The 26775-nt window shown below is 53.4% G+C and overlaps 1 protein-coding gene and 1 long non-coding RNA gene across 5 annotated transcripts in view; one reads left to right on the plus strand and one right to left on the minus strand.

The window, feature by feature from the left end:
* GPRC5C (G protein-coupled receptor class C group 5 member C) lies at nt 1–12298 on the minus strand. 4 transcript variants are annotated; one of them, XM_031469013.2, is made up of 5 exons: nt 11948–12298; nt 11505–11845; nt 4963–6048; nt 2573–2712; nt 1–582 (listed from the first exon to the last, which is right to left on the minus strand). In XM_031469013.2, the coding sequence occupies exons 3-5, from the start codon at nt 6014–6016 to the stop codon at nt 403–405; spliced, it is 1374 nt and encodes a 457-aa protein (XP_031324873.2). In that variant the 5' UTR covers nt 6017–6048; nt 11505–11845; nt 11948–12298; the 3' UTR covers nt 1–402. The 4 variants fall into 4 exon arrangements, with proteins under 4 accessions (XP_031324873.2, XP_010996999.3, XP_031324871.2 ...); XM_010998697.3 differs by lacking the exon at nt 11948–12298 and having other exon boundaries at nt 2618–2712; nt 11505–11650; XM_031469011.2 differs by lacking the exons at nt 11505–11845; nt 11948–12298 and adding an exon at nt 11097–11485.
* LOC135323245 (uncharacterized) overlaps nt 11234–26775 on the plus strand; it is a 20940-nt gene continuing 5398 nt past the window's right edge. The window contains exons 1-2 of the long non-coding RNA XR_010384561.1: nt 11234–11435; nt 23799–23905. This is a non-coding gene — a long non-coding RNA (uncharacterized LOC135323245). The remainder of the gene's footprint in view (nt 11436–23798; nt 23906–26775) is intronic.

A 26775-nucleotide genomic window follows, 5' to 3' on the forward strand; every position in this document is an offset into this window, starting at 1 on the left:
TTAATAAAGCAGAAACGTGTTTATTAGGCTCCTCTGCTCCTCACAGAGGAGCAGGACCCAGGACAGAAGCGCCTGCGAAGTCTCTCAAGGTTGCAGGACTCTCTCTGAAGACTGCAGAGAATGTAGGCGCTGACCAGCCACCACCCGCAGAAGGACACTTATTTGGCTGGAGCGTGACCGCCGGAGGTGGCCCTGGCATGAAGCCGGAGCTGGCTCCTGGACTCCACAAACACTGAGGAGTCGGTGGGGACACCCACCTGAACACTGGCAGATGGCAGAGGCTCACGACCTGCCCTGAGCCAGCGAGGAGGGAGGGAGGGGGAGACAGCGGGCTCCTGGGAAGATCCTTGCCCCGGCCCAGAGGCCTCCCCGGATCTGCCCGCCTCCTCCTGGTGCTGAGACTCAGTCCCACACGTAGGGGTTTCTAAAGACCTGAGAGTTCTTGCCTTCCTTCGGCAGTGTGGTCTCCTGGCGGCTCTGGGCCGCATAGATGTCTTCGGCCCGCAGGGTGGAGTTGGCGCTGCCCATCACCTGACTGTTGGCGGTGGCCCGTGGGAGGATGACGTCGTAACCTCCTTCGGACTGGAAGGAAGAACAGGCGGTCTCACAGCCAGGTTCCGCCGGGGCGGATGTGCAAACACTCTGCTTCCTGCAGGGCTGTGCCTGCCAGCTCCCCCTTCCCTCCTAGTGCGCCCCCCTGCCCCCCGCCCCCAGCCCCAGTGCCGGCCTGGGATGGATGACTCTGCATCGGGAAACGGAGGGGCTGACCCCTGACCTCCAGCTCCTTATCTCACCCTGCAGAGGGCCCTGCCTCTGAGCATGAGAATGAGGCCCCTAGTCACCTCTGATGGTCCTGGTGCTTCACGCAGGGGATGGCTCTTTTTAGAAGAGTCCCTTCTCCAGCCCCTTCCTGCTTCCAAACCTTGGGGCCCGATGGAGGGTGAACCACACTGCGCATCTATCCCCTGTCCGGCTCTACTCCCAGGCTCCCTTCCTCCAAGACTCTTGAGCTCACAGTGGCACTACCCACTCCAACAGCATTGTAGCTGCCACTGTGCCTGGCCGAAGGTGTCCCACACATTTCTTATCTAGGAGTCTGGGCTGGCCAGTCTGATTTAGAGACTTAAAACCTGACTGGTTTTGGTTTGAGTGTTTGAAGTACTGGAAAGTTAAAACCCAAATTCTCTGCCTGGAACATGGTCAGAGCCTCAGTGGTCCTGTTCCTTTAAGGGTGAGAGACGCCGGCTGTGGGGTGCCAAGAACCCTGAGGCATCCCAGGAGGGGAGATGAACCCAGGCAGAGAGCTGCCACCAAACCCAGGCAGCTCCAGCGCCCCATGCTAACTTCAATCAACTCAGACCCGGGTGGTCCTCCCTTGCAACCTCCAACTTCCCCTACCCTTGTAGCCCCTGGACCATCGAGATTGGGGGTTCTCAAAGCTAGCTGTGCATCAGAATCACCTGGGCTGTCTGTTAAACCATACCCACAACTAGCGGGCCCCACCCTTTGGCGTGCCAGTAAATGTTTGCCAACCCTGGTCTGCAGTGTCGGCAGATTTCTGTGGGTGGTTACTCCCATCGTGGCTTGGGTAACGCCAAGTTATCAAGGTGACGTCACTGAAGAGAGGCTCACCATCTCCATCACACCACTGGGCTCGCCAGTTCCCAGGTGATGGTAATGCTGGGCATCTAGGGCCCGTGTTCTTGGAGCCACTGTGTTAGATAAAGTGTCTGTGGGTCCAGATCCTTCCCGCAGGAGCAGGACTCAGTGCAGACAGGTGGTCAGCAGGAGCCGTGGGGCCCCCTGGGCGGCTGGGGCCTGGCAGACTCTGCTCACGTCCTTCAGGGACTCCTCTGCCCATCCCGGCTCCTGGCCATGGCTTGCTCTCCCTGGCCCAGCCCCAGGTCCAGACTCAGGGAGAGGGAAGGGGTTGGGGTTGAAAGTTTGGAATGCGCTGGCTTCACCCCACTCCCGGTGCTCACGGCGAGGCGGGGGATGAGAACGCCACCCTGCTGACCTCCCTTGCTTCCTGTTCCCAGCATCCTGCCAAGGCGGGTCACTGACCTCTCCCCACAGCGACTGCCAGCCAGCCGGGGAGGAGGAACATATATGGAGTGAGGAAGAATCTCACCCCCCTCCAACACCCTGCTTCCTGTTCCCGCCCCCTCCCTTGGCTAATGGAGCATCTGGTTTCCAGAACCCAGGGGAGGTGTGAGGTCAAGAGCTGCTGCCTGCTGGTGGGGGGAAGGGAGCTGGAGGCCCCCTTGGGACAGCTGTGGTTGAGACCTGCCATGCAGTCCTCTGTCTACCAAGGATGGCACCTGCCTGATCAAGGCCCCCCTTTCCCTCCCTAACCTGCTTAGGGTAATGCTGGCCGCTCCCACCAGCTCAGAGAGGCAGCTCAGAGCCACAGTATCTGGCCTCAGTGGGTGTGTGACGCACCGATGACATGGGGCAGGCAGGTCCCACCACAGTGGCTGAAGGCAGTGGGAACATCAACCCCAGGGAAAAGGGCATCAGAAGCTGGGGCTCTGGGTTCCCCAAGGCTGATGCATCAGATGCCTCCACTCACCCATATGGCCCCAACATGGTGTGGGGACCTGGGGACCCCACTCACCGGGGCTTTGTGCATCAGGGCCATCTCAGTGGGCTGGTACACACTGGTCAGCAGCTGCCCGTTGTACCCGCTGTACGGTGACACTGGTCTCTTACCTGCAAGGAAACACAGGAGCTGTGCCAGGGCTGGGCTCTCAGCTCCCTTTCCTGCTCTCAAGTGAGGCTCCCCAGAGGGCAGAGAGAGGGAAAGGGGGCTAGGCCAGCCCTGGGGGTGAGGCTCTAGGTGTGGTGGCCTTTCCGGAGCCCAGCATCCCTTTGTTTGGATGCACAGAGAACACGATGCTGCTTGCCCCCCTCCTCGGACTTGCCCACAGTGTGGGGACCCCCCCCTCACCTGACAGTTCAGAAAAAAATGCTCCTGTCAGCAACCTTCACATCCCCATCCGTCCTCCGGGGCCAGAGGCCAAGAGGGGCACATGGGCCTTCGGCCGCCTTCCAGGATGGCCAGCCTCCAGCTCTGGCCTCTGCCGCTGTGGGCCAGCTGCCAGGTGCTGGGGTAAATACGGCAGAGACCCTCCTAGCGCAAGACTCCCTGATTCCCCAAGACCTAGAGCCCCACCAAGGGGACTGAGGATGCACATCCTGTCCTGTGGCCCCTTGGCAAGTTTCCAGAACTATTTTCAACTCCAGGAACACTTCCTCGTGCCTTCAGGGGTGTTGATTTCTAGATCTGTCCTACCCTACCAGGTGCTCCCAGGGGTTCTGAGGAAAGCTGCTGACCAACCCCGGGGGCCCAAGAGCAGGCGGGGCCTCGAGGGCCGGGACAGCGGATGCCCGGCTCCTGCAGGCTCTCAGGGACCCCAGCTACAGAGGGCCTCCTAAGTGCTAGGCTCCCTCCATTGATTTTTCCATTAGAAAAAAATGAAAGGAAACAAACCCTCACAGCCCCAGAAGTGTTTGCCTTGAGGACAAAGGCTGAGGACTCTCTGGCCTGACTAAGAACAAAGGTGGAGGCAGCTGAGGCTCCTCCCAACGCTTGTCCTCATCAGCAAGTCTCTCCTGCCGGCCCCACGACTGCCCCGCCCCCGCCCCATCCGCGGTGCGCTCACTTGGCACCAGGCCATGCCCGTGGACCACTGACTCAGTGGGCAGGTCAAAGATCCAGTGCCTGGCAGGGCAAGGATCACTCCTTTCCCCAAAGCAGGGATCACGGAGACCTCACCTTGTAAAGGAAAGCAACTTCCCCTGCCTCTGCCTCTGATCCCTGGCACAGGACCCAGAGCTGATGGTCGACAATCAGGCAGTTCAAGTCTTAAGCGCTCCCCCAAACATCTCGATCAGCACAGTCTGGGGTCAGGGTCCAGGCTTTCCGGGTCATGGCAGATGAAGGGTGCAGAGCCAGCCGGCTAAGAAAGCATGCGATATGCATGTGCCCGGACACCTCAGGAAAGGCTCACCTGGCACTCAGGACATGCTCGGTGACAGCGGTCCTTACCATGAACAAGTGCCAGAGGAAAAGCACCTTCCTTAGGGAGCTGCGAGCGCATCTGGGCAAGTCTCCTGGAGAATGGCCACCCCCACCTTGCCTCCCAAGCTTCTCTCGAAGGGGGATTGGCACAGGCCAGGAGAACCCCGTCCCATTAACAAAGAGCCGGGCAAGAGCTTGGGGACAAGCTGGCTGGATAGGGGGTGCTGTTCAGATCACCATGTGGCACATGTACTTTTATGAAAAAGAAAAAAAGTTTTAACTGAAAAGACGTTTAAAGGAAACTAAGACTATGGATATGTACATAATAGAAAAACAAGCAGTGGAAGGAAAGTAATAATGATAGGAAATAATAGCTAATAGCTAATACTGCTAGAGTACTTTCCCGGTGCCAGGCAGATGCGTTAATTTAATCCTCAGAAGACTCCCGTGAAACAGGAAGGAACCATTATTATCCCCATTTTACAGACACAGAAACTGAGGCACCTAGCCATAAAACATCAGTCAAAAGTGATCGGTTCTGGGGATGGAACAGGAAGGAATGGGGTGGAATTGGGGAGACATTGGGGGGAAATTCTATCTATAATGTTTAAAATTTTACAATAAAACTATATTCATGAATTACATGAATATAGGGAAAAAAATCTTTTTAAAAAATGCAGTGGTGGGGAAGGGAAATAGCTCAGTGGTCGAGGGCATGCTTAGCAGGCATGAGTTCAATCCCCCAGAGGATTAAAAAAAAAAGTCCAAAAAATTGTATAAAAAAAATTTTTTTTAATGGAATAGGGACTTTAAGGAAGAAACCTGGATCATCTTTAGAACCTTCCACTGTGCTCAGGAGACTAGCCCCGGCCCTGCACTAAACCACGTGGGATCAAAGGGGACCTGGGGAGGGGAGGGGAGCGTGTCCGCTGACCCACCTGAGGCTGGCTCGTCCATGGAAAATGCCTTGTTTTCCACAAACATGCTCTGGCCCTTCTGCTCCTTCAGGATGGTCTCGTAGCCCACGCCCCGGGTAGGGTACAGGTCCCCCTGGTAGCTTTGCTCCGGGCTGGCCTTGGTCACCTGGGAGACCTCAGGGATGACATAGAAGAGGACAAAGGCCCAGGCATTGGCAGCCAGGGCGATGGCCAGCGTGGGGTCATCCCAGGTGGGGCTGTTACGCTGCTTGTTGCCGTAGGTGTACATGACAATCCACACCACCCAGATGGCGATGGAGGTGGCCGTGGTGAGCAGCACGAAGACCCCATGCTTCCGCCAGCGCCGGAAGCGGCCGCACAGGGCGGGCCAGGCCCCGCTGAAGGCGCACAGCAGCAGCAGCATGACGTAGATGAGCGCCATGACGAAGTCCATGTTGGCGATGGCGCAGGGGGAGGCGGCGGCCCAGACGGCGCTGCCATTGCCCGGAGGGCCACCCTCGCCGCCACCGCCCCGCACCAGCGTGATGATCAGCCACTCCGTGTTGATGATCACCTCCACGAGGCTCAGCAGCAGGGCCACGGTGAAGGTCACCCAGCCCCGGGGCCCGCGGTTCTTCCGGACCAGGAAGTTGAGGGCGAAGACGTGGGCCACCAGGCAGGAGAAGCAGATGGCAAACAGGACCCCAAAGAGGAAGCGCCGAGAGGCACAGGTGGAGAAGTCAGGCTTCACCACGCAGGCAAAGACGAGGCAGAAGAGGCCCAGGGTCCCCAGCAGGAAGAACACCTGGGTCCCCAGCAGGCTCCGCTTCTTGGTGTCCTGTACAAAGGGGAGGCTGGCCACAAGGATGATGGTGAGGACAAAAGTGGTGACGATGCCCGCCCCAGCCACGGCCTCCAAGATGATGCCCCAAGCCCCAGAGCGGTCACATAAGTTGTAATAGAGGGGGTTGAGGTCCGGGCTGCAGCCAGGTGGGGCAGAGTTCTGGGCCTGAGTCCCTGGGAACAGGAAGAGAGGCAGTCCGAGGCACGTCAGCAAGGCTTTGTGGACGGCCATCCTGGCTCCCAGGCCAGGCTCCACCTGGGTCCCTAGAGACAGAGGGAGAACAGGCAAAATCGCTCCTCGAAGCCAGAGTCTGACACACAAGCTGCTGCTCCCCGCATCCCGAACCCGGGTGAATTGATCATGAGACTGACCCTCTGGGCTTCAGAGTCCTTCTTAACACAGAACTCCTGGGAGTCATACCAACTGACCAGAGAGGCAAATGAAATGAAACCCATTTGTCATCCCTGTTCCTAGTCATGCAAAAAGAAACGACTGAATTTTCAGGTTCCCTCCCTTCCCCACACTCCACCAATCACAACCTGGGTCCAAATACTCCCTGAGCTCTTGCAGTGAGGATGAGGGGTGAGAAGGTTTGTGAGTAAGTCCAAGCATGCCACCCACTCAGCACTTCCTCTCTGCCCTGGGACTTTCAGAGTTCGACTGGCCAGACACTGTGCCCCTCAACTCTGTCCCTGTGATGCCCAAGTCCACCGAGAATCAGCCTCATATTCATTCATTCAACTGTAACAGGTATAAACTGCAACCAGAAAAAGGGAAGAGACGGTCGAGAAGTTGTATCAACTCTCCCCGCCCCGCCCCATGCCTGCCTACCACTTCCCTTTACTGCCCTTCCTTTTCCCACTTTTAGTGCCAACGCTTCTCTTCAGAATCCAAAATTCTCTGGAAGCTCAGTTGCTGGAGTCACAAGGATAAAGTCAACTAATTTCCCAGCTAGGGAGTTAATGACTTAATTCTATGAGGCATTAACATTTTAAAAGCAAGAACCAGGCAAGGACAAAGCAGAACCCGAAGGAATTAGTCTATAATGGAAGACTTCAAGGCTTCGTAGCTAGAAGATCTTTTATTCACACAAGGAAGGTCACTTTCTACCCCATCTACTCCTTTGATCCATCCCGGACTGCAGCCTTACCCAATGCTGTAGATTGGCACCAAGGAAAACCAAAACCCTGCTCTCAATACCAATTGGATTTTCCCTGTGTGAAGTGGAGGTAAAAAGCGAGGCAGGCTAAGAGAAATTAAAGACCAAATTGATGAGTTTTCCAATCAAAGACTACATTTACCTGGAAAACAGAAAATAACTTAAATGCTCTAAAAGCATGTTATAAATTCCAAAATTCTATGAAAGGCAGGTACTGCACATTTAAATCACCCCTTATGTTTAAGTAATTAGTTGTAACCCTGCCTCTTCCTCTCTCACCTCTTGGGTCCAGGAGCGCTCCAGAAAGTCAGCAACCAAGCTTTCCTGGGCTGATAGTGACCACTAATGGTTGGGAGGGAAATGGCATGATTCTCCCACCTTTCTTCCCTTTTGAAGGCGAAGGGTAGATTTGCACACCGTTAACCCCTTACTGTGTTTGCCATTCCTGCTTAGTTAATGTCTAACAAACAAACAAAAAATCCTACATCTCAGTTGATAAAAAAACTCTCTTCATAATCGACAAGTGGAAGGACACTGCTAAGAAGTCAGGGAAAATAAAACTCATAAATTAAGTGAAACTGACATAATAAAGATCAAGCAATTTCCAAAGTCCTTTAAGACATCCTACATGCCCCTAGGAAATATTTTGCCCCTGTCTTCTCAGCTACCACCTCATCTTTCAATTAAACTTGCTTTTCCCCAAGCAACACCCACCATTAACTCTTAATAAATAGACCTTCTTATGTGAATTTACTATTGCATTCCCTAAATAAATGGCACTGTAACACAGCTAAGTTTCTCTTGACTTCCAGTGCGAAAGCATGGTTCCCCTGCATCACAACTTAAATAAGCTTTTTGTAGGGGAATTTGCGTAATCGTAAATCAATAAAGCACAAACTGTATTTTATTTACAGGTACTGGAAAGAAAAGAGGGGAGTTGGAGAGGGCTAATGGGTAAGGAATATTGAACCATTTCAGGAGGTAATTTATGGAACACTCAACTCCATCTTGAGTGTTTCTGGCTCACAGCAAAGCAGCTAGAACTTGGGGTCCCAATTTAGAACAATTATTCCAAATCAGCAAATATTTACTGTGTAGACTAGGGGGACAAGGCCCAGGAGGTCTCGGAGCAGTGGAAGATACAGAGATGAACAAACACAGTCCCTGACTTAATGGTATTTAAAATCTGAGAGAAGAGATAAGGCGAGGCTACAAGGAACCTACCCAAGAAAGAATCAGGGAAGTGTCACACCAAAGAATTTACCTCTGGGGAGAAAAAGGTGCTATAGGAACAGAGGTAGAAGCCCTTTCCAGCTGACGGAGTCAGAAAAGACCACAGAGAAGACCTTCCAACAGCATTTTCTTCAGTATCTAATCAAGTTCACCAAGTATAAACTTAGTTTGTAAAGGGAGGTTGAAGCTGGCTGGCAACAGATTGGAAATGCTACAAGGCCTTAGGAGTTTGGGGCATGATTCTAAAGGCAATGGGGAGCCACTGAGGGCTGTTTTTTTGCACAATGAGGGCAGAACCAGGGTTGTATTTGAGTCCAGCAAAAAGCACAGGCAGTCGATCTGTGGAGGACACATTCATCCCTGTTTAAAGATTGAGGCCAAAGGTAAGGCATGATGGTCAGATCTGAGGGATCCTTTCCCAAATAAAGTCTAAGGCCTGGTTAGGGGGAAAGGATGCTAAGCCCCAGGCTACAAGTTCAAATCTCATAACCGCCATATCATTACAAATCCCTGTTCCTGGTCTATCTTCCTCTAAGATCCATTCCTGCCAGGATCCAGCACCTCAAAGACACTTGGGCCAGGGCCAGGGAAGCTTCACAGCCCTCACTCCAATTTCCTCCTAACTTTGCTGTGGGTCTGGACCACACCCTTCAAGTCTGTCAGCCCCACCAACATGGGAACTTCAATGTGGGTGAGTAGGGAGACAGGAAGAAACCAATTCAAGTGGGGAAACTGAGCCAGGTGGGCCTGGCTCTTGTCCACTGCCTAGGACAGTAACCCCTGGAGGCCAGCAGGAGACTTAAAGACACGGAAGCTCAGAGTTCAGCCCCAGGTCCTTCAACATCCAAGAGTGCAGATTCAGACAGTGAGTGGATGCCATCTTTGAAGATGGCAGTGAAGGGGGAAAAGACTTGGACCAAAAAAGACCATCTCTGCCTAGAGACTCTCCCTCCTGCAGGTCCCGAAAGCCTGCACTTCCAGGCTGTCTTCTGAGCTTTGACTGTTAGAATGGTGCGTGTGTGTACGTGTTTCCCCTACCAGGCTGTAAGGTCTAGGGTAGATGAACTTGTTCATCTTAGCATCCCCTGCAGCATCTAGTCTTGCAATGAACATAGTAGGCATTTGAAAATCATTCACTGAGCAGACACAGTGCCCATCTGTCCCCACCCCAGTTCTGCCGCCTTCATTTTGGAGTCACGTTTTCTGCTTTAAGGTTCTCAGTGGGACCAAAGAGGGCAGTGGGAGGGAGGTCCCCCCCCCCCAAGACTGCTGCAGCCCAGCCCAGCTGCAGATTATTTTCTAGACAAAGGGGCCCTTTTGCTTCACCTCCCTGAAATCAGTCATACAAACATTTTTAATCACCTCTGAAATCGGCCTTTCCCTAGGCTCAGCCACTCAAGCCCTCGGCTCAAGTCTGAGTCAGCCTGATTCAGTTCCAGAATCCCCTTCCAGAATCCAGAGAGACCTCAGCGAAGTGGTGGGCTCAGACTGAGCCAGGGCCTCTCACCTTTCCAGAGCAATCCCCTTCCTCACTCTTGGACCATCCACACAAAAGCCTGAGAACCATCCTTTAAAGAGCTTCACACTGCTGCCCAGGTCTGTCTCCCGGATTCAAGGGTACAGAGTAAGGGATAGACCCCACAGCCAGTGGTTATCTTCAAGAGAGATATGACCACTTAGAGGCCCGTCCCAGAGGCACCTAAGCTCACCCAGGGGTGCCACCCTTCCTTTGTCCCCCGTCTGCCACCAGCCCATGAAGACAGACGGATGGACCCACTGAGAGCCTTCCTACCTCCTCTGTTTTTCCCATCCAGCTTCTCTTTTCTCTCTGCCACAGGTTAGGTCCTGCCACCTTACTCCTCTGCTCAGGGGGCTCTGGTGTTTAAACCAACCAGTAAGAAGGGGGATCAGAGATGCCTGTGCCTGTAAGACGCTAGCTACCTCAGTGCCCAAGTTGGGGGGTTGGGGAGGGAGGTAGAGGGCTTCCTGGAACCCCAGTCTAGACCTTCACACCAAGGGTGGGGATTTGGCCTCAGATTCCCCCATCATTTTGAAACACGCCAATTCTCAAACCAAGGGTCCCTCCGCTCTAGAATGCCACTCTGGAAAGCGCCTCCCCTCCCGAGGGGCACTCCCTCCCCCAGCCACAAGTACGGGCACAGGAAGGAAGCCTCCAGGAGCACAAAACCCCTTTCCAACATATTCCGGTCCCTGTGCTTTAGGATCAACATCATGGAGTCTTTTTAAATGATTGCTGGATTTAAAAGTTTGGGTCCGGGGATGGAGGGGCACAACTCAACCTCCGCGGCTGCGAAGGGCGTAGGAAACCCCTTTGGAGGTGGCGGGTGGGAGAGGAGCAGGGAATGGGAAGCGACCTAGAAGCCACAATGCCAAAAGTGAAGGGTCTTTGATTAAATTCCGAACTCACACGGCGGGAAGATTCAGAGCCCTCTCCTCCCTACTCTTCCCGGATACGGGGGTCTACACCCACGCTCCCCTGGAAGGAGGAACCGAAGGGCAGAGGAGCCAGTCTTTCTCCCATTTCCTCTGGCCACAGAAACCTGCCCTCCCCATTCACGGTGGCGGGCTGCGGAGAGGACACCGGCCCTCAAGTCACTACTGGCCGCGGACCCGAGCAGAGAGGCAGCGAGGGTGGAGGAGGCAGTCCTTGGAGACCCCGATTGTGGAGTTCTCCCTCGCCGCCAACTCAGAGCCGCAGCGCCGGGCTTCCCACTCCCCCGGTTCCCAGCCCGCTCGGCTCTGGAAAGTTTCTGCGACGGACTGGAGTTGCAACGGCGTCCTCTGCCCGCGGTTCTCCACCCCTGGGCCTCTACCCTTGCCCACCCCTGCCAGCCCGACCCGACTCCACTCCTCCGGGCGGCCGAGGGGAGGGCGGAGCGGGAGGGCAGCAGCCCTTACCTGGGACGCGCCGCCGGCCCAGCTCCGGCGCGGCGTTTGGGGCCAACTTTGGCCCCAGGCGGGGCGCGAGCGAGGGTGGGAGGGACTCGGCACAGGGCGCGGGGCCAGGCCCAGCCCTGGCCTGGGCTGGCGGGGCCCGGACGGGGGATCGGGGCGCGGGGCCTGCCTCTCCCCGGGACCCGGGCTGAGCTGGCCGCGCCTCGTCTCTTGCTCTCTCTCTCTCTCTCTCTGGCCTCTCCCCGAGCTCGGCGCCTTTCTCTGAGCGAGGGTGAGCCGGCGCCTGCATCACCGTGACATCACCTCCATTCAGGCGCTTATCGGGCGCCCGCAGCGCTCCAGGTACGTGAGATCGGCTCACACCGAAACAAAGCCCAGGCGGCCCTTCCCCGCACCCCACCCCCGACTCACCTCCAGGCTCCAACGACTCGCCCTTTCCAGCAGAGGGAGATTGGAGTTTCTGGCCAGTCTGGCGTGTGGGTTGTTGCTGTTTACTGCCACGCCCCCGAACGCGGGCGCGCGCACACTCACGCGCACTCACTTTCTGGACTCTGCTTTCTCACCGGAAAGCGGTTTGGGGTGCAGCCCAGCACACCTCGCCGGCAGGTCTCCCCTCCGCATGTTCCAGCGCGCGCGCACTGAGACCCGCGCGGGGCCACCTTCGTGCGTCTCCGTGGCGGACACCTAGTCTTTGTCACCTTCGTCTTGGGTCTCCCGTGAGACACACGCGGGGCACTGTTTGCTGCTTTGGACTAGAGCGAGGGGAACACTCAGACACAAAGTCTTTGTCACGCCTTCTGCGCCCCCTCCCCTCCAGAGTTTGCACACGTGGACACACCACACATAGTGCCCACCTCTTGCACGAGCGATCCGTCCCGGGCCCCCGGGTCACCAAATGTGCGTGGGAACGCCAACGCGCGCGTCCCTAACACCGTGGGCCGAGTCCAGAACACCTGGGAACCGTGGGCAAAAAGTCGTCCTGGGTCCTATTACCCCACTCCTGGGTTTCCTGAGATCGCCCTGGACACGGTCCACCTTAGTGCGCGCTCCCCTCCCCACGTCCCTGTTCCCTGTTCCGACTTGTCCTAATTAGCCTTCACGGTTCCGTTCCCCGAGGTACAGTGTTTAACCCGGCCCCCGCGGTCTCTGTGCTCCGAGACACATCTGCCAGACCGCGAGTCCTGCCCCTCCCACCGCTCGGGGACTTTTCCACGAGTTCGGGTACCCCCCTCCCCATGCCCCTCCCTCACTCCCTATCCTAGAGTGGATCAGTAGGGTGACACCCTTTTCCCTCCTGCCCCAGGAATCAGCAGAAAGGGAACTGCAGAAATAGGGAAGCTAATCCTAGCTGGGATCGCCCCCGCTCAGTAAACAAGAGATTTTCCGGCCGCCCTCCCCCGGGGCTGCGGGCTCCGCGGGAGGTGGGCTGCGCAGTCCCGGGGCGCCCAGCCGGGCCTAGTTAGCAAGCGCCGGAGACCCGGAGGGGCCGCGGAGCACGGAGAAGGGAGAGGTTGTTGGGCCTGGCCGGGGCCCAGGGGACGCGCAGGGAGGGCAGGGCGCCGGGTCTCCGGGGTGCCGGTTCTCGTGACGCCGAGTTGCCTGGGGGATCGCCAGCAGCGCGCAGTCGGGGCCAGCCGGTGGCGGGGCGGGCGGCTGGGCGTGTTTGTTCTGCCCAGAGCACCGGGGGTGGGGGGGCGGCAGGAATCGGAGGGCGGGGGAGGGGAGGCAGCCGGTCACGGGCTAGGGGGTAGCAAGGTGGGGGAAGGGCGCTGAGAGAGGGGAGAGGTACCTCCGGAGCTGTTTGTTTGCGTGCCTCAATCTATGACAACCAGAAGTCAAACTCCATGAATCACCCGGAGCTGCCGGAGCGATAAACCCTGGGCGGGCTCCTCCCCTCGCACACCGGCTTTTCGGACTCCAGGAGGGATTGTTTGCTTAGCGGCCAGGGCTAGAGGTGTGGGGCCCTGTTTTCTAGAACCCTGTATCTGTTCCGGCGCCTGGCCCTCGCTGGCTGGGCTGGGAAAGATGGTGAAGACTGAATTGTTTCAGTTCTTTTAAATAGTAAGAGGAAGAGTGCATTTCTGCGGCAGAGTTATGCCTTTGGTCTCCCTCCTCTAACTCCACCTCCCACCTATGTGACCCCCATGTGAGGGTGCGCAGATGCTTGTAAGGGCCAGGCAGTGGGGGCCCACCCTGAAAAGGGGAGCAGCAGGTCAGACCTACCTGAAACTGATAAGTCACTCTGGCCTCTGACTAGCTGTCATGAACTGGGCAACCAATGCTGAAACAGGTTTGCTCAGAAGGGTCGCTCATTAGCATATGTGAAAAGCCAATTCTGGGAGCCTGGGAAGGGTGCAGGGGAAGTGGTTCTGGGAGACTTGGAAACGGTGATCTCGAGGAGACACAGATGAATTCTGGGTTTCTTTCAATTTGCTTTCAAGTTTCAGGAACCCCTTCATCCTCCAGAGACCTCTTCCAAGAGACCTGTCTCCCCCCTCACTCCCGGCACAGGCCAGGGTAAGATTAGGGGATCTGGTGCCTGGCCACCCACTGCAGTGGTCTGGAAACAGGTCTGGACACCTCAGCTCTGCCCTCCGCCAGCCCTGTTCAGTGATGGCAGTGGAAATGCAGGGCAGTTTTCTGAGAATGGATTGCTCTCTCCCACCCCATCTCACTCTGGAACAGGATCTGCTTTCAAAACAAAGCAAGGCCCTTGGGGCAGGTGACCTGGGGCTTCTGAGTCTCCAGGATCCCTGGTACCCTTGGCTTTAGTCCCCCAGGGCCTGTCAGGGGTGGGGACATCGGAAGTGGGAATCTTGAGAACCTCATCCCCTACCCTGGCAGACCGCACTGGGTGCTACTGGACACAGCCAGTACCAGAAGACAAGTTCAGTGGGAGATGCTGTTGCTTGCAAGATTCCAACTATGGGCTCATCTGCACCCCCAAATGCCCTTCTCCCAATTTCATAACCCCTAGGTGTATATGCCTTTATGAATGCCCATCTTCTCCAAAAGATAACACTTTGAGAAGTGGTCCCATAGGGGCTCTGTCCACCCACTGTTGAGAGAGATGTTGGATTCATGGATTGTGGGAGATTGTGTCTGTATCCCTCCCTCCTACTATGGTGGGAGACCTCCTGCTGGCCACTGGCCCATGGAAACTACCTTCATTCACTGGAACCTTCCTCTTTGAGCTGCATGAGTCTAAGTCACTGACAAGGCCCAGGGTCAGGTGCAACTTTGCCACCCACCAAAGGTTTGTGTGACCTGCACAGGTCACCTCTGCTCTCTGAGCCTTGATTTCCTCTACTGCAAAATGGGCACGATCACTCCGCCCCCACAGCTTGCTGTTGCATGCAGATGAAGCCCCGTCTAGAATGTTCCTCACACAAATGTGGCACTCACAGTAACAGCCAGAATTGAGATATAGCCCCTGGAGGGTGGCTCACTGGTGATCTTCCCCCTCACAGCTGGGGGAAACCACTGCGAACAGGCCTTCCTGGGAAGCAGGCGAGCTCAGTACCTGCCGAGACGACCACGATTCCTGGGCCAGCAATGCCCTGCACTAGAGTGCAGGGTAGGGGACCTCGGCAGCCAGCGTGGGGGACTGGAGGAGCCGACCCCGGGGTGCTAGAAGTCAGGTCTGCTCCCTCTTCCCTTTTGCTAGGGTGCAGGAGTCTGAGCTTGCAGCTTCTGTTTGCAGAATGTCTTTCAGGAGCCATTTCCTCCCGGGGGAGTGGGAGGCCTGCTCCCCCTTCCTAGAGGGTTGAAGGCCCCGGTCTTGCCGCCTTACCCGCCCGCCTAAGTGGAGCGAGCCCAGTCCCTCTGGGAGCTGAGGGTGGAGCCCTTGGCTCCCTGACAAGTAGGTGCCTGGATTCTTGTGCTGGGCGGCTGGGTGCCCCACGAAGCGGTAAACAGACTTTGCATTTGACCTCTCCTTGCTCCCAGGCTCCGAATTAACTGGTTACTGCCCGGGCTGACCAGGCTGCAGTGTCTGGCTAAGCCACCTATTGTCTTGGGCTCATAGGACTGCCTGCTTGGAGCAGCCTGTTACCACCTAATTTTTGAGAGGAACCAGGGACCAAAGTGGCCCCCTTAAGACGCAGAAAGCTAGGGGCCAGGGAGCGGGCGAGATAAACACTCATTCACCACAACCCTCTGCCCATGGCTGATCCCTTGGGAGAGGTACCCGGAAGTGGGCCTTGGGCAAAGCCTGCTGGAATGTCACCTGATGTTAAGCCCACCCACAGCGGCCACAGAATCTGCCACTCCCCACCCCCCCAGCCCCTGCCTTGAGCTCCCCGCTTCATGGCGCAGTGGCCACTAACCAGCTCCCTGTGGAAGGAGGATTTTTTGAACTGCCCAGGTCTGGAGAGCCTCTGTCCACTGAATCAGGGTCAGGGCCTTCCAAACACGGAGAAGAAATGTATAAAAAGTACAGCGTTTAGTCCCCCTTCCCGTTCTTCAGGAAGAGTCTCAACCCTCCCCTCTCCCACCCCCATCCCATCAACTGCCCCTCCCCCGTTCCCCTCCCCCGCCCCCTTTCTGAAACCATTTCAGGGCTGGCCACCCTCTACCTCACTGCAGTGCAGCCTGGTCACCCATGCTTGCAGTCGTCCTTCCACTCCCCAACACTCCCAGTCACCTGCAAACCCCCATCCACTGTGGGACATTCACTGACTCCACCCTGGCACTGCTGGCTCATAAGACTGTCACAGGCTCCCACCGCCTCTAAGTCAAAGACCAAACTCCCTTGCCCAGCATTCAAGGCCTCTGCAGTCCTCACCCAAACTGCGCTGCAGCCCCGTCCCCTGCCTCTTCCCCACAGGAAATGACCACTCCAGCCTGAGAAGTCAGCTCTGAACAGACCTTCCTGTGGCTTCACTCACGATGTCCCCCACTCTCAATCCAGGACACCCCCTCCCTGGCGCCTCTCTGAACCAATCTCCCTCCTGCCCTCTGCTTCTCCCCAAAGTTTTTGCTGGTGACCCCACCCCACAGTCCTCCTCCCTCTGCTCTCCCAGAGCATGAATTTGCCAATCTTGCCCACTTCGCACTCTCAGCTGCATCTTATACACAGACATCTAGCCCCCCTAATTCCGGATAGGCCCAGTGGGGAGTGGACTCTAGATTTCACACCTTGCCTTCCCTGCAGCCCTGGGATAGTGCTCAATACATACGACAAAAATGGGTGGGAAGGCTGAAATGACTGACCGAGAACTGAAGGATGCTATCAGCCTTCCCTAGGGTGAAGCGTGGGCTCCGTGTCTAGGCTTGGCCATGCTGCGGTCCTGAGCCCCACACTCAGATCCCTGGCTCCCTCTGGCTCCCAGAATCCCAGGCCAAGAAGCTCAGAGAAACACTGGCCACTCTGATAATGCACTCATAACAGCTTATCTCTGTGCAGCACTGTGCAATTTTCAAAGTGTCTTTTACAGATATTTGATCTCGACAACCCTAGGAGTTCAGTAAGGTTGATAACATCTTCATTTTATAAATTTAAAACTGAGGTTCAGAAAGGTTAAGTGACTAACTGAGGATTAGAACCCGTTTGTTTTAACTCCACCGGACTAGCGCCTTGCTGTGCTCTGCCCCAAAAGCGCTTTGGTGTCACTTAAGTAGCTCGTTTCCCTTCCTGTAAATATTTGTGGATGTGTCTTATGGCTTCAACCAGGGTGTAAGCTCTTTGAGGGAAAGATCTGTGCATGATCCATCTTTGTGTTCCCTGGGTGCCTCACCCGCTTTAGGGCCTCGATCAGTATTTGCAACAGAATAGATGAAGGATCCGCACAGGCTGGCACAAGAGGACGTCGGAAGCAGAGCTGACCTGCAATCTAGCCTGCGACCTCCCTTCGCAGCCACCCTCCCTTCTCCCAAGAATCCCTTCACCTTAGAAGCCAGCCAGCCTCACAGCAGCACTGCCCTGGGCCAGTCCCTGGCCTGTGGCAGGGCTATGAGTCTCCCTCTCGGCCCCTTCTTCTTAAGGTCTGTTCTCCTGATGGCCACTGGCCCCCATGGTCACATCCTCTGCGCACACCGCGCGCAGCCTGCCCTGCCTTCAGGACCGCTCAGCCTTTCACCAGCCTCGCCAGCCACCAGCCTAGATCCCCCAAGAGTGTTGAAAAGACCCCGTCTCTGCCCCCATCCCCTTGCCTGGGATTTGAGGGTGCCCTGTCTCTCAAACTCAGCCAGGACCCCAAGGTGATGGGGGGCAGAGCTGGGGAGCCACAAGAGAGCCAGGCATGCCGGCACTCACCAGAGACGGGCAGGGCCAGCCAGCTGGCTTCTGGGTGGAGTCCAGTCCCAGCTGTTCCCGGGGCTACTTGGGTCTCAAGTCCCGAATCCCTTGCCGGAAGCCCAGCTGCGGTGTGGCCAGAGGCTGCTGGGAACCTGGCCGCGCTATTCTGGGAGTGAGACAGAGCCCCGGGACGCCTGGCAGCAGCTGAAATTTCAGCCCCTTTGGTTTGCTTGCTGTTCGCCTTCCCTCTGATGAGAAGGCAGAGTTCGGTTATTATGCAAAGTTCAGAACCACTGATGGTGCATTTGAGGGTCTTAATGGCAATTGTGGTTATGCTAAAGTGGGACCTGGCCATAAACAATCTATACTTCAGCCCTCTGATGCAATGGCCTTCATTCTTGCTGTCACTCACACCACGTGGCCCCGTAATCATTTTCCTTTAGTTTTACAGTTTGTCCTCATACTCACCCTGCTACATTAACCCACTCACTGACATTCTGGTACAGTCCCTCCCAGTTAAACGCAATGATGGATTTCCTCTGAGAGCCTTTCTTCCTCCCTCCTTCCCTCCCTCCCTCCTTTCTTTTCCTTCCTTCCTTCCTTCCTTCCTTCCTTCCTTCCTTCCTTCCTTCCTTCCTTCCTTCCTCCCTTCTTTTTAAAACTGAGGCTGGATGATTTGCTTCTGCAGTGTAAGCAATCAAGGACAAGGAAGAAAACTGGATTTGGGTGACAGAAGATTAGAGTCACAATCGAACCTAATTTACAACAAAGTTAAGCCCCCACGATTAACCTGCTTTTGGAGGGCCTTCAGAGAAGCCCCCTGAGATGCTGGCTGGTTTTATCATCCTCCTGTGGGAACTGGAGGCCAGGCTGGAAAGAGAGCCTACCTAAGGACACAGGTGATGGATGTAAACCATAAGCCTGGCATTCTGACTTCCTGCCATGGAATCAGAGTTTCAGAGCCAGAAGGAGGAACAGAGTTGTCCAAATTTGCTCATCTGTAAAGTAAGGTGATCATCCCTGGCCCCCAGGGCAATTGCTGTAGAGATTACATGCAACCATAGATCTGAGAACCCCTGGCCAGAGTGTCCAGTGATTTGGGACCTTCTGGTCCCAGGCTCGTCTCCCGCCACTGCTGATCTGTGTAGGGAGAAACCAACTTACAAAAATAATGGCGAAGCTAGTCCTTAGGTTTTCCTAAATTTCAGTGCACGGCTTCAGAATCAGGATTGTGGTGTTTGTTTAAAAAGCAGATTTCTCATTCCATTCTGGACTATCGAAACTGATTCTCTGCCAAGAAGCCTAAGAGACTGTTTCTAAAAATCCATGGCCCCCTGACCCTTTCCAAATCTGATTAATGATGCACACTGATCTTGAGAAGCAAGGCTAAATCAAGAACTGTTCAAGTCAGCTATGAGGAAAAGAGGTCAAACAGAGGCAAAAATGCAAATGGCATGGATGCCCCATGGATTCTGTGTGGTCACACCTGGGTGGGCAGGTTCCCTGCTTCTGGGGGAATGAGGGACTTTGGAGGGTGAGTGTAAGGGTGGAGCCAGGGTGCGAGGCACAGAGTAGACTCGCAGGGAAGTGCTCCAGGAAAGGAGAGCCTTGCAGGTTTCTGTTCCTCCGCACATCCACTCTTTGTTCCTCCTGTGTTGAAGGCGTGACTAAGGATCAAGAAGTCATTATTTGAAATGCAGCAAGATCCTGTGGGGTCCTCCCTGGTACAGATCCCTTCCTTGTCCCCCAATTCCATTTGTGGTTTGTAGGAAATAGGCTTCATTCAGTCTCCTTGACCTTCCCTGAGTTCCAAAGGGCGGATTCAAACAGGTGCTAATCAGGGAAGGCGGGGGGGGGTGCAGAGACAAGGGTGGAACAGTCAAACAGTAGTGCGGTCTTGGGGGCAGGGTCCTGGTTCCTCCTCAGTGAAAGTATGTAACAGTATTTTTCACCTCTGCAGAGATTAGGGCCCCTACCCAGGTGGAGGATGGCAAATTCAGGCTGAGCACAAGATTCCTGGAACATTGCCCTGTGACCTCACCACTAGCCAATCAGAAGACAGACACACACCCTGCTGCCCTCACCCCAAATTTTGCCTATAAAAACTTTCCCCCAAAAACCATCGGAGAATTTGCATTTTTCAAGCAAGCCACCCATCCTCCTTGATCGGCCCTGCGATAAACCTTTCTCTGCTCCCAACTCTGATGTTTCAGATTGTTTGGCCTCACTGTGCATCCGGCACATGAACTTCTCTGTTCAGTAATATTTTGTGTTGCCCTCCCATCTCAAATATTTTCCAGCCCGGTCTGAAATCATCCCAGTCAGGGCATGGTTCCTTGGAGTTCAAGTCTCACCATCTCCTAGAACTTATCATCGAGGCTATAGATTTTCTGAACCCGCCCAGAGTCTGCATTTTAACAAGTGCTCCAAGTGACGGTCGTGTCTAATAGAGTTTGAGAGTCACTGAAACACAAATCTCTTTTGAATACAAGCAGATGCTTCCCAGAAAAGTAAAGTGATGTATACAACAGGGGCTGAGGAGCGGCTGCTGACTGACTGGACGGCGTGTGGTTGGAGAGCAGTATGATTAAATGAACACACTCCTGGGAGCGGGACTGGGATGGGGAGAGAAGCAGCGAGGGTAAATTAGGGCGTGGAGTCCTCAGGGGGGCAATGCTGCAGTGGGAGGCATTGGCTGGATTCTATTTGAAGGCTCTGAACTCTTGCCTGCTGGAAGCTGAGGATCCAGGAGGTAGGAAGAGGGGACAGAGCTCAAGAAGAAAATGTGAACCAGCCCCCAAGACCAGCCCTCACAGAGATGCTTCAGGAGTTGACCCCTTATAGTTTCCTCTTCCTGGAGGTCAGAGGCAGTCATCATTGGACTGTTTTCTCTTGGTGTCTGGTCTTGCCCCCTTCTCCCCCAAACTCTTCTTTTTGGCCATGGTAGAGCTCCAGAGAAAAATTAAGTCAGCTGAAGTGATGTGAGGGCCGTGGATGCTCTTCTGGGACATTTTAGGTCATGGTGATGTAGAGGAGGGAAGAATAATTTCCCCTCTACCCTTCTACGTTCTCTGCTGGGAACTCTGCAGCAAAAGACATACTAACAAGAGGAAAACACGTTTATTAATGTGTATACCTCGTGTATACGTGGGAGAAACCCAAGGGAAAATGAATAACTCAAAGAAGTGGCTTAGAATTCAGGCTTAAATACTATCTTCAGTTTAAGACCAAGGAAAGGTCTGAAGGAGGCCAGTAATGGGGGGAGGCAGTGTGTGCCTTTGACCAAGAAAAGCGTGGTAAATAAGGATAAAGTTATGCAAATTTCCATCAGTGCCTTCTCCATTGATAAGATCGTCTCATCTTAGGGATTTGGAGCCTTTCCTCTTCTTGCTAGAGTGGAAGTCCACAGCACTACAGGTGGAGGTTTCCCTTATAAATGTAAATTTCCCTTGCAAAAGGGTAATCATGGCCATGCTGTCCAAGTTTCTCCTCTGGGTGCTGTTTCTCAAAACAATCAGCTCAAAATAATCCTTGTGCCTAAGGGGTGTGTTTTGAGGTGGCAATTTCGGCAAAACCACACCCAATAACCTCCCTTGATGCTTTCCAGAAGGCTACACTGGCCGTGAGTCTTTGGAAAGCTGCAAGCACACCTGGAGATGCTTTGCATTCAGTTTTCATAAGTGATACTGCTCATTCAAAGGTAAATGTCAAATGCCACTGCTTTTTCATATATCTGATTTTTTTTCCCCATTGCCTCATTCACTACCACCATTCACTGTTTTTCCTGCTCTCAGATGTGGGACTGGAGACACAGACTTAAGATAAAAAAAGGGAGTAGGTATTTCTTTGGGGGTGGGGTGGGGACAGTGGTTCCGGGCCTCTGCCCAAGGTCATTTTGCGGTACTTAAACGAAAGCGGCCGTGCACAGAGATTTTCTCCCGACAACCCTTTCGCCCTAAGACCATATTGCATTTCAAAGCAGTTGTCCAGCTCTCCTAACCAGGGCTGAAAACAACGGCTCATTCCAGTTCTTGGACCCACCCTGGCAATGAAATGTGATCCAGAACAGCCCCTTCTGCTGCCTGCGCTCGCATGCTTCTCTAATGCAGCCCCTGCAAGGGCTGAGGGATTCTCTGGGGCGGGGGCCAGAGCCACGGTCTGACCCTACTGGCAGCCCCTCCCCCCCAACTCCCAGCACAATGTGTACAGCCAGCTGTTGACAGTGCTTTGCAGATAAAACAGCCTGTTGCAGGGGGGAGAAGATGATAGAAGTTAAAGACTCACAGAGCATTCCAGTTCCCCAGCCATTCAGTTAAACTATGAGCACTGGGCAGGGAGTCAGGAGACCTGGGTCCAGAACTCAGCTTGACTGCTGAGTAGCTGGCTTGGTAGCCATGGACATGTCTCTTGAGCTGTTTTCTCACCTGTATAATAAAAATAACTAATGTTTACTATGTGCCAGGGACTGTTACAAGTCATGTAGTAACTTCTCAGCTCCTTCCCACAGTCTTTGAAGTGGATACAATTATTCTACATGCTTATAAATGAGGAAACCCAAAGAGGCTGCAGTAGCTTGTTCACGGGCAATAACTAGTGATAGTTGACTCCAGAACTTGTGCTCTTAACTACTATGCACACTGCCTCTGTTGAGATGGGGGGGATGCATTTGACATCTAGTGCCACGTAACAAATTACCATGAAATTTAGTGGCACAAAAACAATAAGCATTTATTATGACAGACAGTTTCTGGGAGTCAGGAATGAGACAGCGGATTATTGAGGGGTCTGGCTTGGAGTCTCTCATAAGGCTGCAGCCAAGATGTCGGCTGGGGCTGCAAGTTCATCTGAAGGCTGGACTGGAGCTGGAGGACCTGCTTCCAAGATGAAGCACTTACATGGAGCTGGCTGTTGGCTGAAGGCCTCAGTTCTTCATCACACGAATGCTCCACAGATTGTCTGAGTGGTCTCAGGACATGGTTGTGGGCTTTTCCCAGTCCACGTGTTCCAAGAGAGGGCAAGGCAGAAACCAAACATAGTGACTGAGCTGTGGAAGGCACATACTATTATTTCTACAAGATCTTATTGGTTATGTCACCCAAAAACTAGATTTGCTCTTGGTGGGCATCAAGCCAAAAGACACAGCAAAGGCAGAGATCAGGAGAAGGAAGGATTGATTACTTGCAGCAAGTAAGAACACCAGGGATCTTTCCCAAAGCAGTGTATCTCTGGACAGCAAAATGGGGGAAGTTTTAAGCTATGGGTACATGCATATTCGTGGAGGGGCTTGGACAGTGGATAGAGTCCAAGCTTTAGCTGATTGAAGTCATGAGAGTCAGAAAATATCATCATCTTCCCTTAGGTTCCAGTTGATCTGGTGGTTGTAAGACAGGATGGAAGGGGGCAGGGCACAACCATTAAAAGAATGACATTGCTTGGGGGAAGTATAGCTCAGTGGTAGAGCACGTACTTAGCATGCGCGAGGTCCTGGGTTCAATCCCCAATACCTCCATTTAAAAATAAATAAATAAAAACCGAATTGCCTACCTCCCACAAAAAAAAAGGTTTATATTTTTTTAAAAAGACATTAAAAGAATGACATAGCCATTGAGGATATGAGAAAAAGCTGGTTAGAACATACTAAGCCCAAGATGGCAGAAGACTCGACTTCCGGTAGACTTGGAGCTTCATTATACACTCACTTTAATACATTAGCGTGTTGAATGACACACCCCCAGGCTCTGTGACAGTTTCAAGGCTGATTACAGAAAGCCCAGAAGTGGGCAGGGGGCCCAGTTTTAGGAAATCCCCACCCCTTCCTGAAAATAGTTGCAATAATCCTCCCACTTGTTAGCTTATGAAATTACCCAGCCCATAAAATCTAACAGCCCCATACCCTGGGGCTGCCTCTCACTTTTTGAGATGACCCGCATTCTGCCCATGGAATGTGTATTTCCTAGGCCACTCTCACTTTCTAAGATGACCCCGTGCCCTGGGGCCTCTCTCCCTTCCTAGATGGCCCTCATTCTGTCTATGGAGTGTCTCTCTCTAAATAAACTCACTTTACTATGGCTAGCTCTTAAATCCTTTCCTACGTGAAGCCAAGGACTCTCACTTGACAGGGTGCTCATTCCAGGGACTCATCCAAGACCTGGGATGTGACCATCCTCTCACGCCCCATTTTCCTGCAACAGTTCAGCGCTTCAGGTTAATCATTACCATCGAAAGAGAACTGGGGGCCATTACAATTGATTTATTATCTTTGCGATTGTTACGTCTCTTGCCTGAGAACAGTCAAGGTTTCTACATTCTTTTGTTCCCTTAAGATCATTAATTACTGAGACCTGTTTAAGGACAAACACAATGTCCTAGATCACAAAATGGCTTAGGCCCAAAATGGCTTCTCTTCTGTCAAGAAAGCCATGCCTGGTTCTCTTTCTCCAGGGACCCCCTACCTTATCTGTTTGCAGTTACACAGGTCAGCGCTCTTCAGTGTGGAAAGCAACTACACAGGGAAGCCCCTCGGGGCCATCTTGGTGGCTGGTGGTCACAAGGAGGAACATACAGCACTTGGGAGGTAAGCATTGTTGACTAAGAAAAAATGTACCACCTAGAAGTTAAGAATTATATTTTACTAGGCAGACTTTCTGACGACTTCAACCTTGGGAGACGGCCTCTCAGATCACTCTAAGGGACTGCTCTGAGGAGGTAAGGGAGGAGCCAGGGTATACAGGAGTTTTTGCAACAAAGACCAGGTAGTCGGAACATCCAAAGATTACTGTTAATTAAAGAAAACTAGACATTTCGAGTTAAGGAATTCAGTGCTTTTTCTATGCATGGGAAGATGCAAGGGTCTGGGCTCCCTGAAGCCATTCCTTTGATAGGCACCTTAGCTCTCTAGGGCTGGCATTCTGTTCTTTCTCATTCTGAGTTTCCTCTGGGTGCACCATTGCGGGTGACTGCAGTGGCTGAGGGCTTGGCAGCGGGCCGCCCACCTGTGGAGGGTTCAAGGAGCATGGAAGGCATCTACGGTGCCAGGCTGAGTGAGACGGTCACAAATGCAGATGTCACAAACCGCAGCTCTCCGGCCCCTTTCAGCCTGCAGACGCGCTCCGTTTTATCCACCCAATGTTTCAAATTTGAATTGATTGCTAAACCTTAAAAAGCAGATTTTACATGCAAATCTAGATCTCCAGCTTCTCTTAGAAAACTGGAAGATGTGGCAGCTGTGGGTCCTCATTCCTCCAACAACAGCCATCAGCTGGAGCAATGCAGTTTGCCCCACTCTTCGCCACTCCCTATTGTGTCTCCCACTCACCATCTCTCATTCATGCTGCCTGCCTGATCTTGTCAGCGCTGAAGTTGGCAGCCCCCTTTTCAAAACCTGTTGCCACTACAGACATCCATGCTTCTGTGAAGCGTCATAGTTTAGTTATACCAACTCCAGCTGGATGGTGACTTAATCCCAAATCCGCACAAGATTTTTTGGGGAAAGAATTTTTGGCTACACTCAGCCAAGAAGTTGAATTATGAAAATTGTAGGGAGGTAACCTGTACTCTGAGGTTAAGACATTGAGATACCCTGACAGGTCGTTCGTCTTTTTGCTTATTTTTGTTTTATGTGAACTTTTCTGTAAGGAACAATGACAGCACATCAATGGCAAGCCACCCCTCTCTGCTTCCTACCCTGATCTTCTGCCTGCTCTGGGCCTCGCCGACTTGTGGCAAACAGGCATCGCCCATCACCCAAGGGGGCCTGACCACAAAGCTTCTGTCCTCTTGTTCCTCTGAGAAACACTTCAGTTTCTCAGTACTGCATCTGATTCAGGACTCATCAAATGACAGCAGCAGGTCCTGAACTGCCACTAGCCCCCTGTGTTAGTTTCCTAGGGTTGCCACAGCAAACGACAACAAGATTGGTGGCTTAAAATGACAGACATTTACCCTCTCACAGTTCAGGAGGCTAGAAGTCCAACATCAAGGTGTCAACAGGGCCACCCTCCCTCTGAAGGCTCTAGGGAGAGGAGCCTTCCTTGCCTTTGATGGCTCTGGGGGCTCCAGGTGTGCCTTGGCTTGTGGCTACATTATTTAGCCTCTGCCTCTTGCTTCCCATGACCATTTTCTCTCTGTCTCTGTGTCTTCTTTCCTGTCTCTTATAAAGACCCTTGTCATTGGATGTAGGGCCACCCCAGTCGAAGATGATGTCATCTCAAGATCTTTATTACATCTGTAAAGACCCTTAGTCCAAATAGGGTCATGTTCTGTGGTCCCAGGTGAATGTATATTTTGGCAGGGGGAGGGGTTGGAGGGAGAGGCGCCATTCAGCCCACTAACCCTCTCCAGCCCACTCTGGGCAGCAAATAACCCCCAAACTTAGTGACTTCAAGCAGCAACCACCTTCTTCTTACCTCTCATGGTTTCTTTGGGTTAGGAATTTGGGAAGGGCTCCACTGGGAGGTTCTGTGGCCTCCCCACATGGGCTGGTTTGGGCTTCCTCACAGCTTGGCAGCCAGGGGAGGTCAGACTGCTCATGCAGAGCAAAGCAAAGGGCTTGCATTTTGTGACCTAGCTTCCAGAATCACCGAGGGCCCCTTCCTCATACTCTGTCATTTGAGACCGTCACACAAGTCCGCCCTCTCCCCAGGTTGACGACTGCCCAGCAAGGTAAGTGACTGCCAAGTTATTACAACTAAGCCACGCCTGAACCCAGGAAGGTGACTTCAGACCCATAATTACAACACAAACATACTACCTGTGGTCAGTTTCTTTTCCCCAGTTCTCTGTTCCCTGGGAAAATGGGCCTGACCAAGTCCCAAACTGCTATCCAGGATGCTTTGGGGACAATAGGAGTGCCACATGAAGGAGGCTTGTGGACAGGCAGCCAGGTGACCTGGCTTCCAGCCCTGGCTCTGCCTCTCCTATTTGTGTAGTCTAGTGTAGTTTCCTGTTTGATAACAAAAGAAATGATGTCTGCCTCGCTCTTTTCATGGTTGTCACGGGTGAAATGAGATTCAGTAAGTCAGAGTGCTTGCTAAGCTACTTAATGCTCTGCAAACAAAAAGTGTTGTATGTCTCTTTGAGTTCCTCAGAGTGCCATGAACATCCTAGCTGCTTTACAAACATTTGTTGATTTTAATTTCGAGGTTTCCTACCAACCCTAGAAAGAGTGGCACCACCCAGCAACTCAGCCCCGTAACCAGGGCTGGTTACCCGGGAGACCATTGAGCCAAATCATCAATGAGGGACCGTGGACTTGGAGGTTGGACGGGGGTGGTCTTCGTTACCCTAAAGGAGCCAGTGAACAAGACTGGAGAAAGGGATGAGGGGGTGACTCAGAGTATCCTTACCACCAAGGACTGTGTAATAAGCTCCCCCCAGATTCAGTGGCTTAAAACAATATTTTTATCTCTCGTGGTTGTGTGGGTTGACGGGGCTCAACTGGCCCAT

This window comes from Camelus dromedarius, chromosome 16, assembly GCF_036321535.1.
Source record: "Camelus dromedarius isolate mCamDro1 chromosome 16, mCamDro1.pat, whole genome shotgun sequence".
Classification (NCBI taxonomy): domain Eukaryota; kingdom Metazoa; phylum Chordata; class Mammalia; order Artiodactyla; family Camelidae; genus Camelus; species Camelus dromedarius.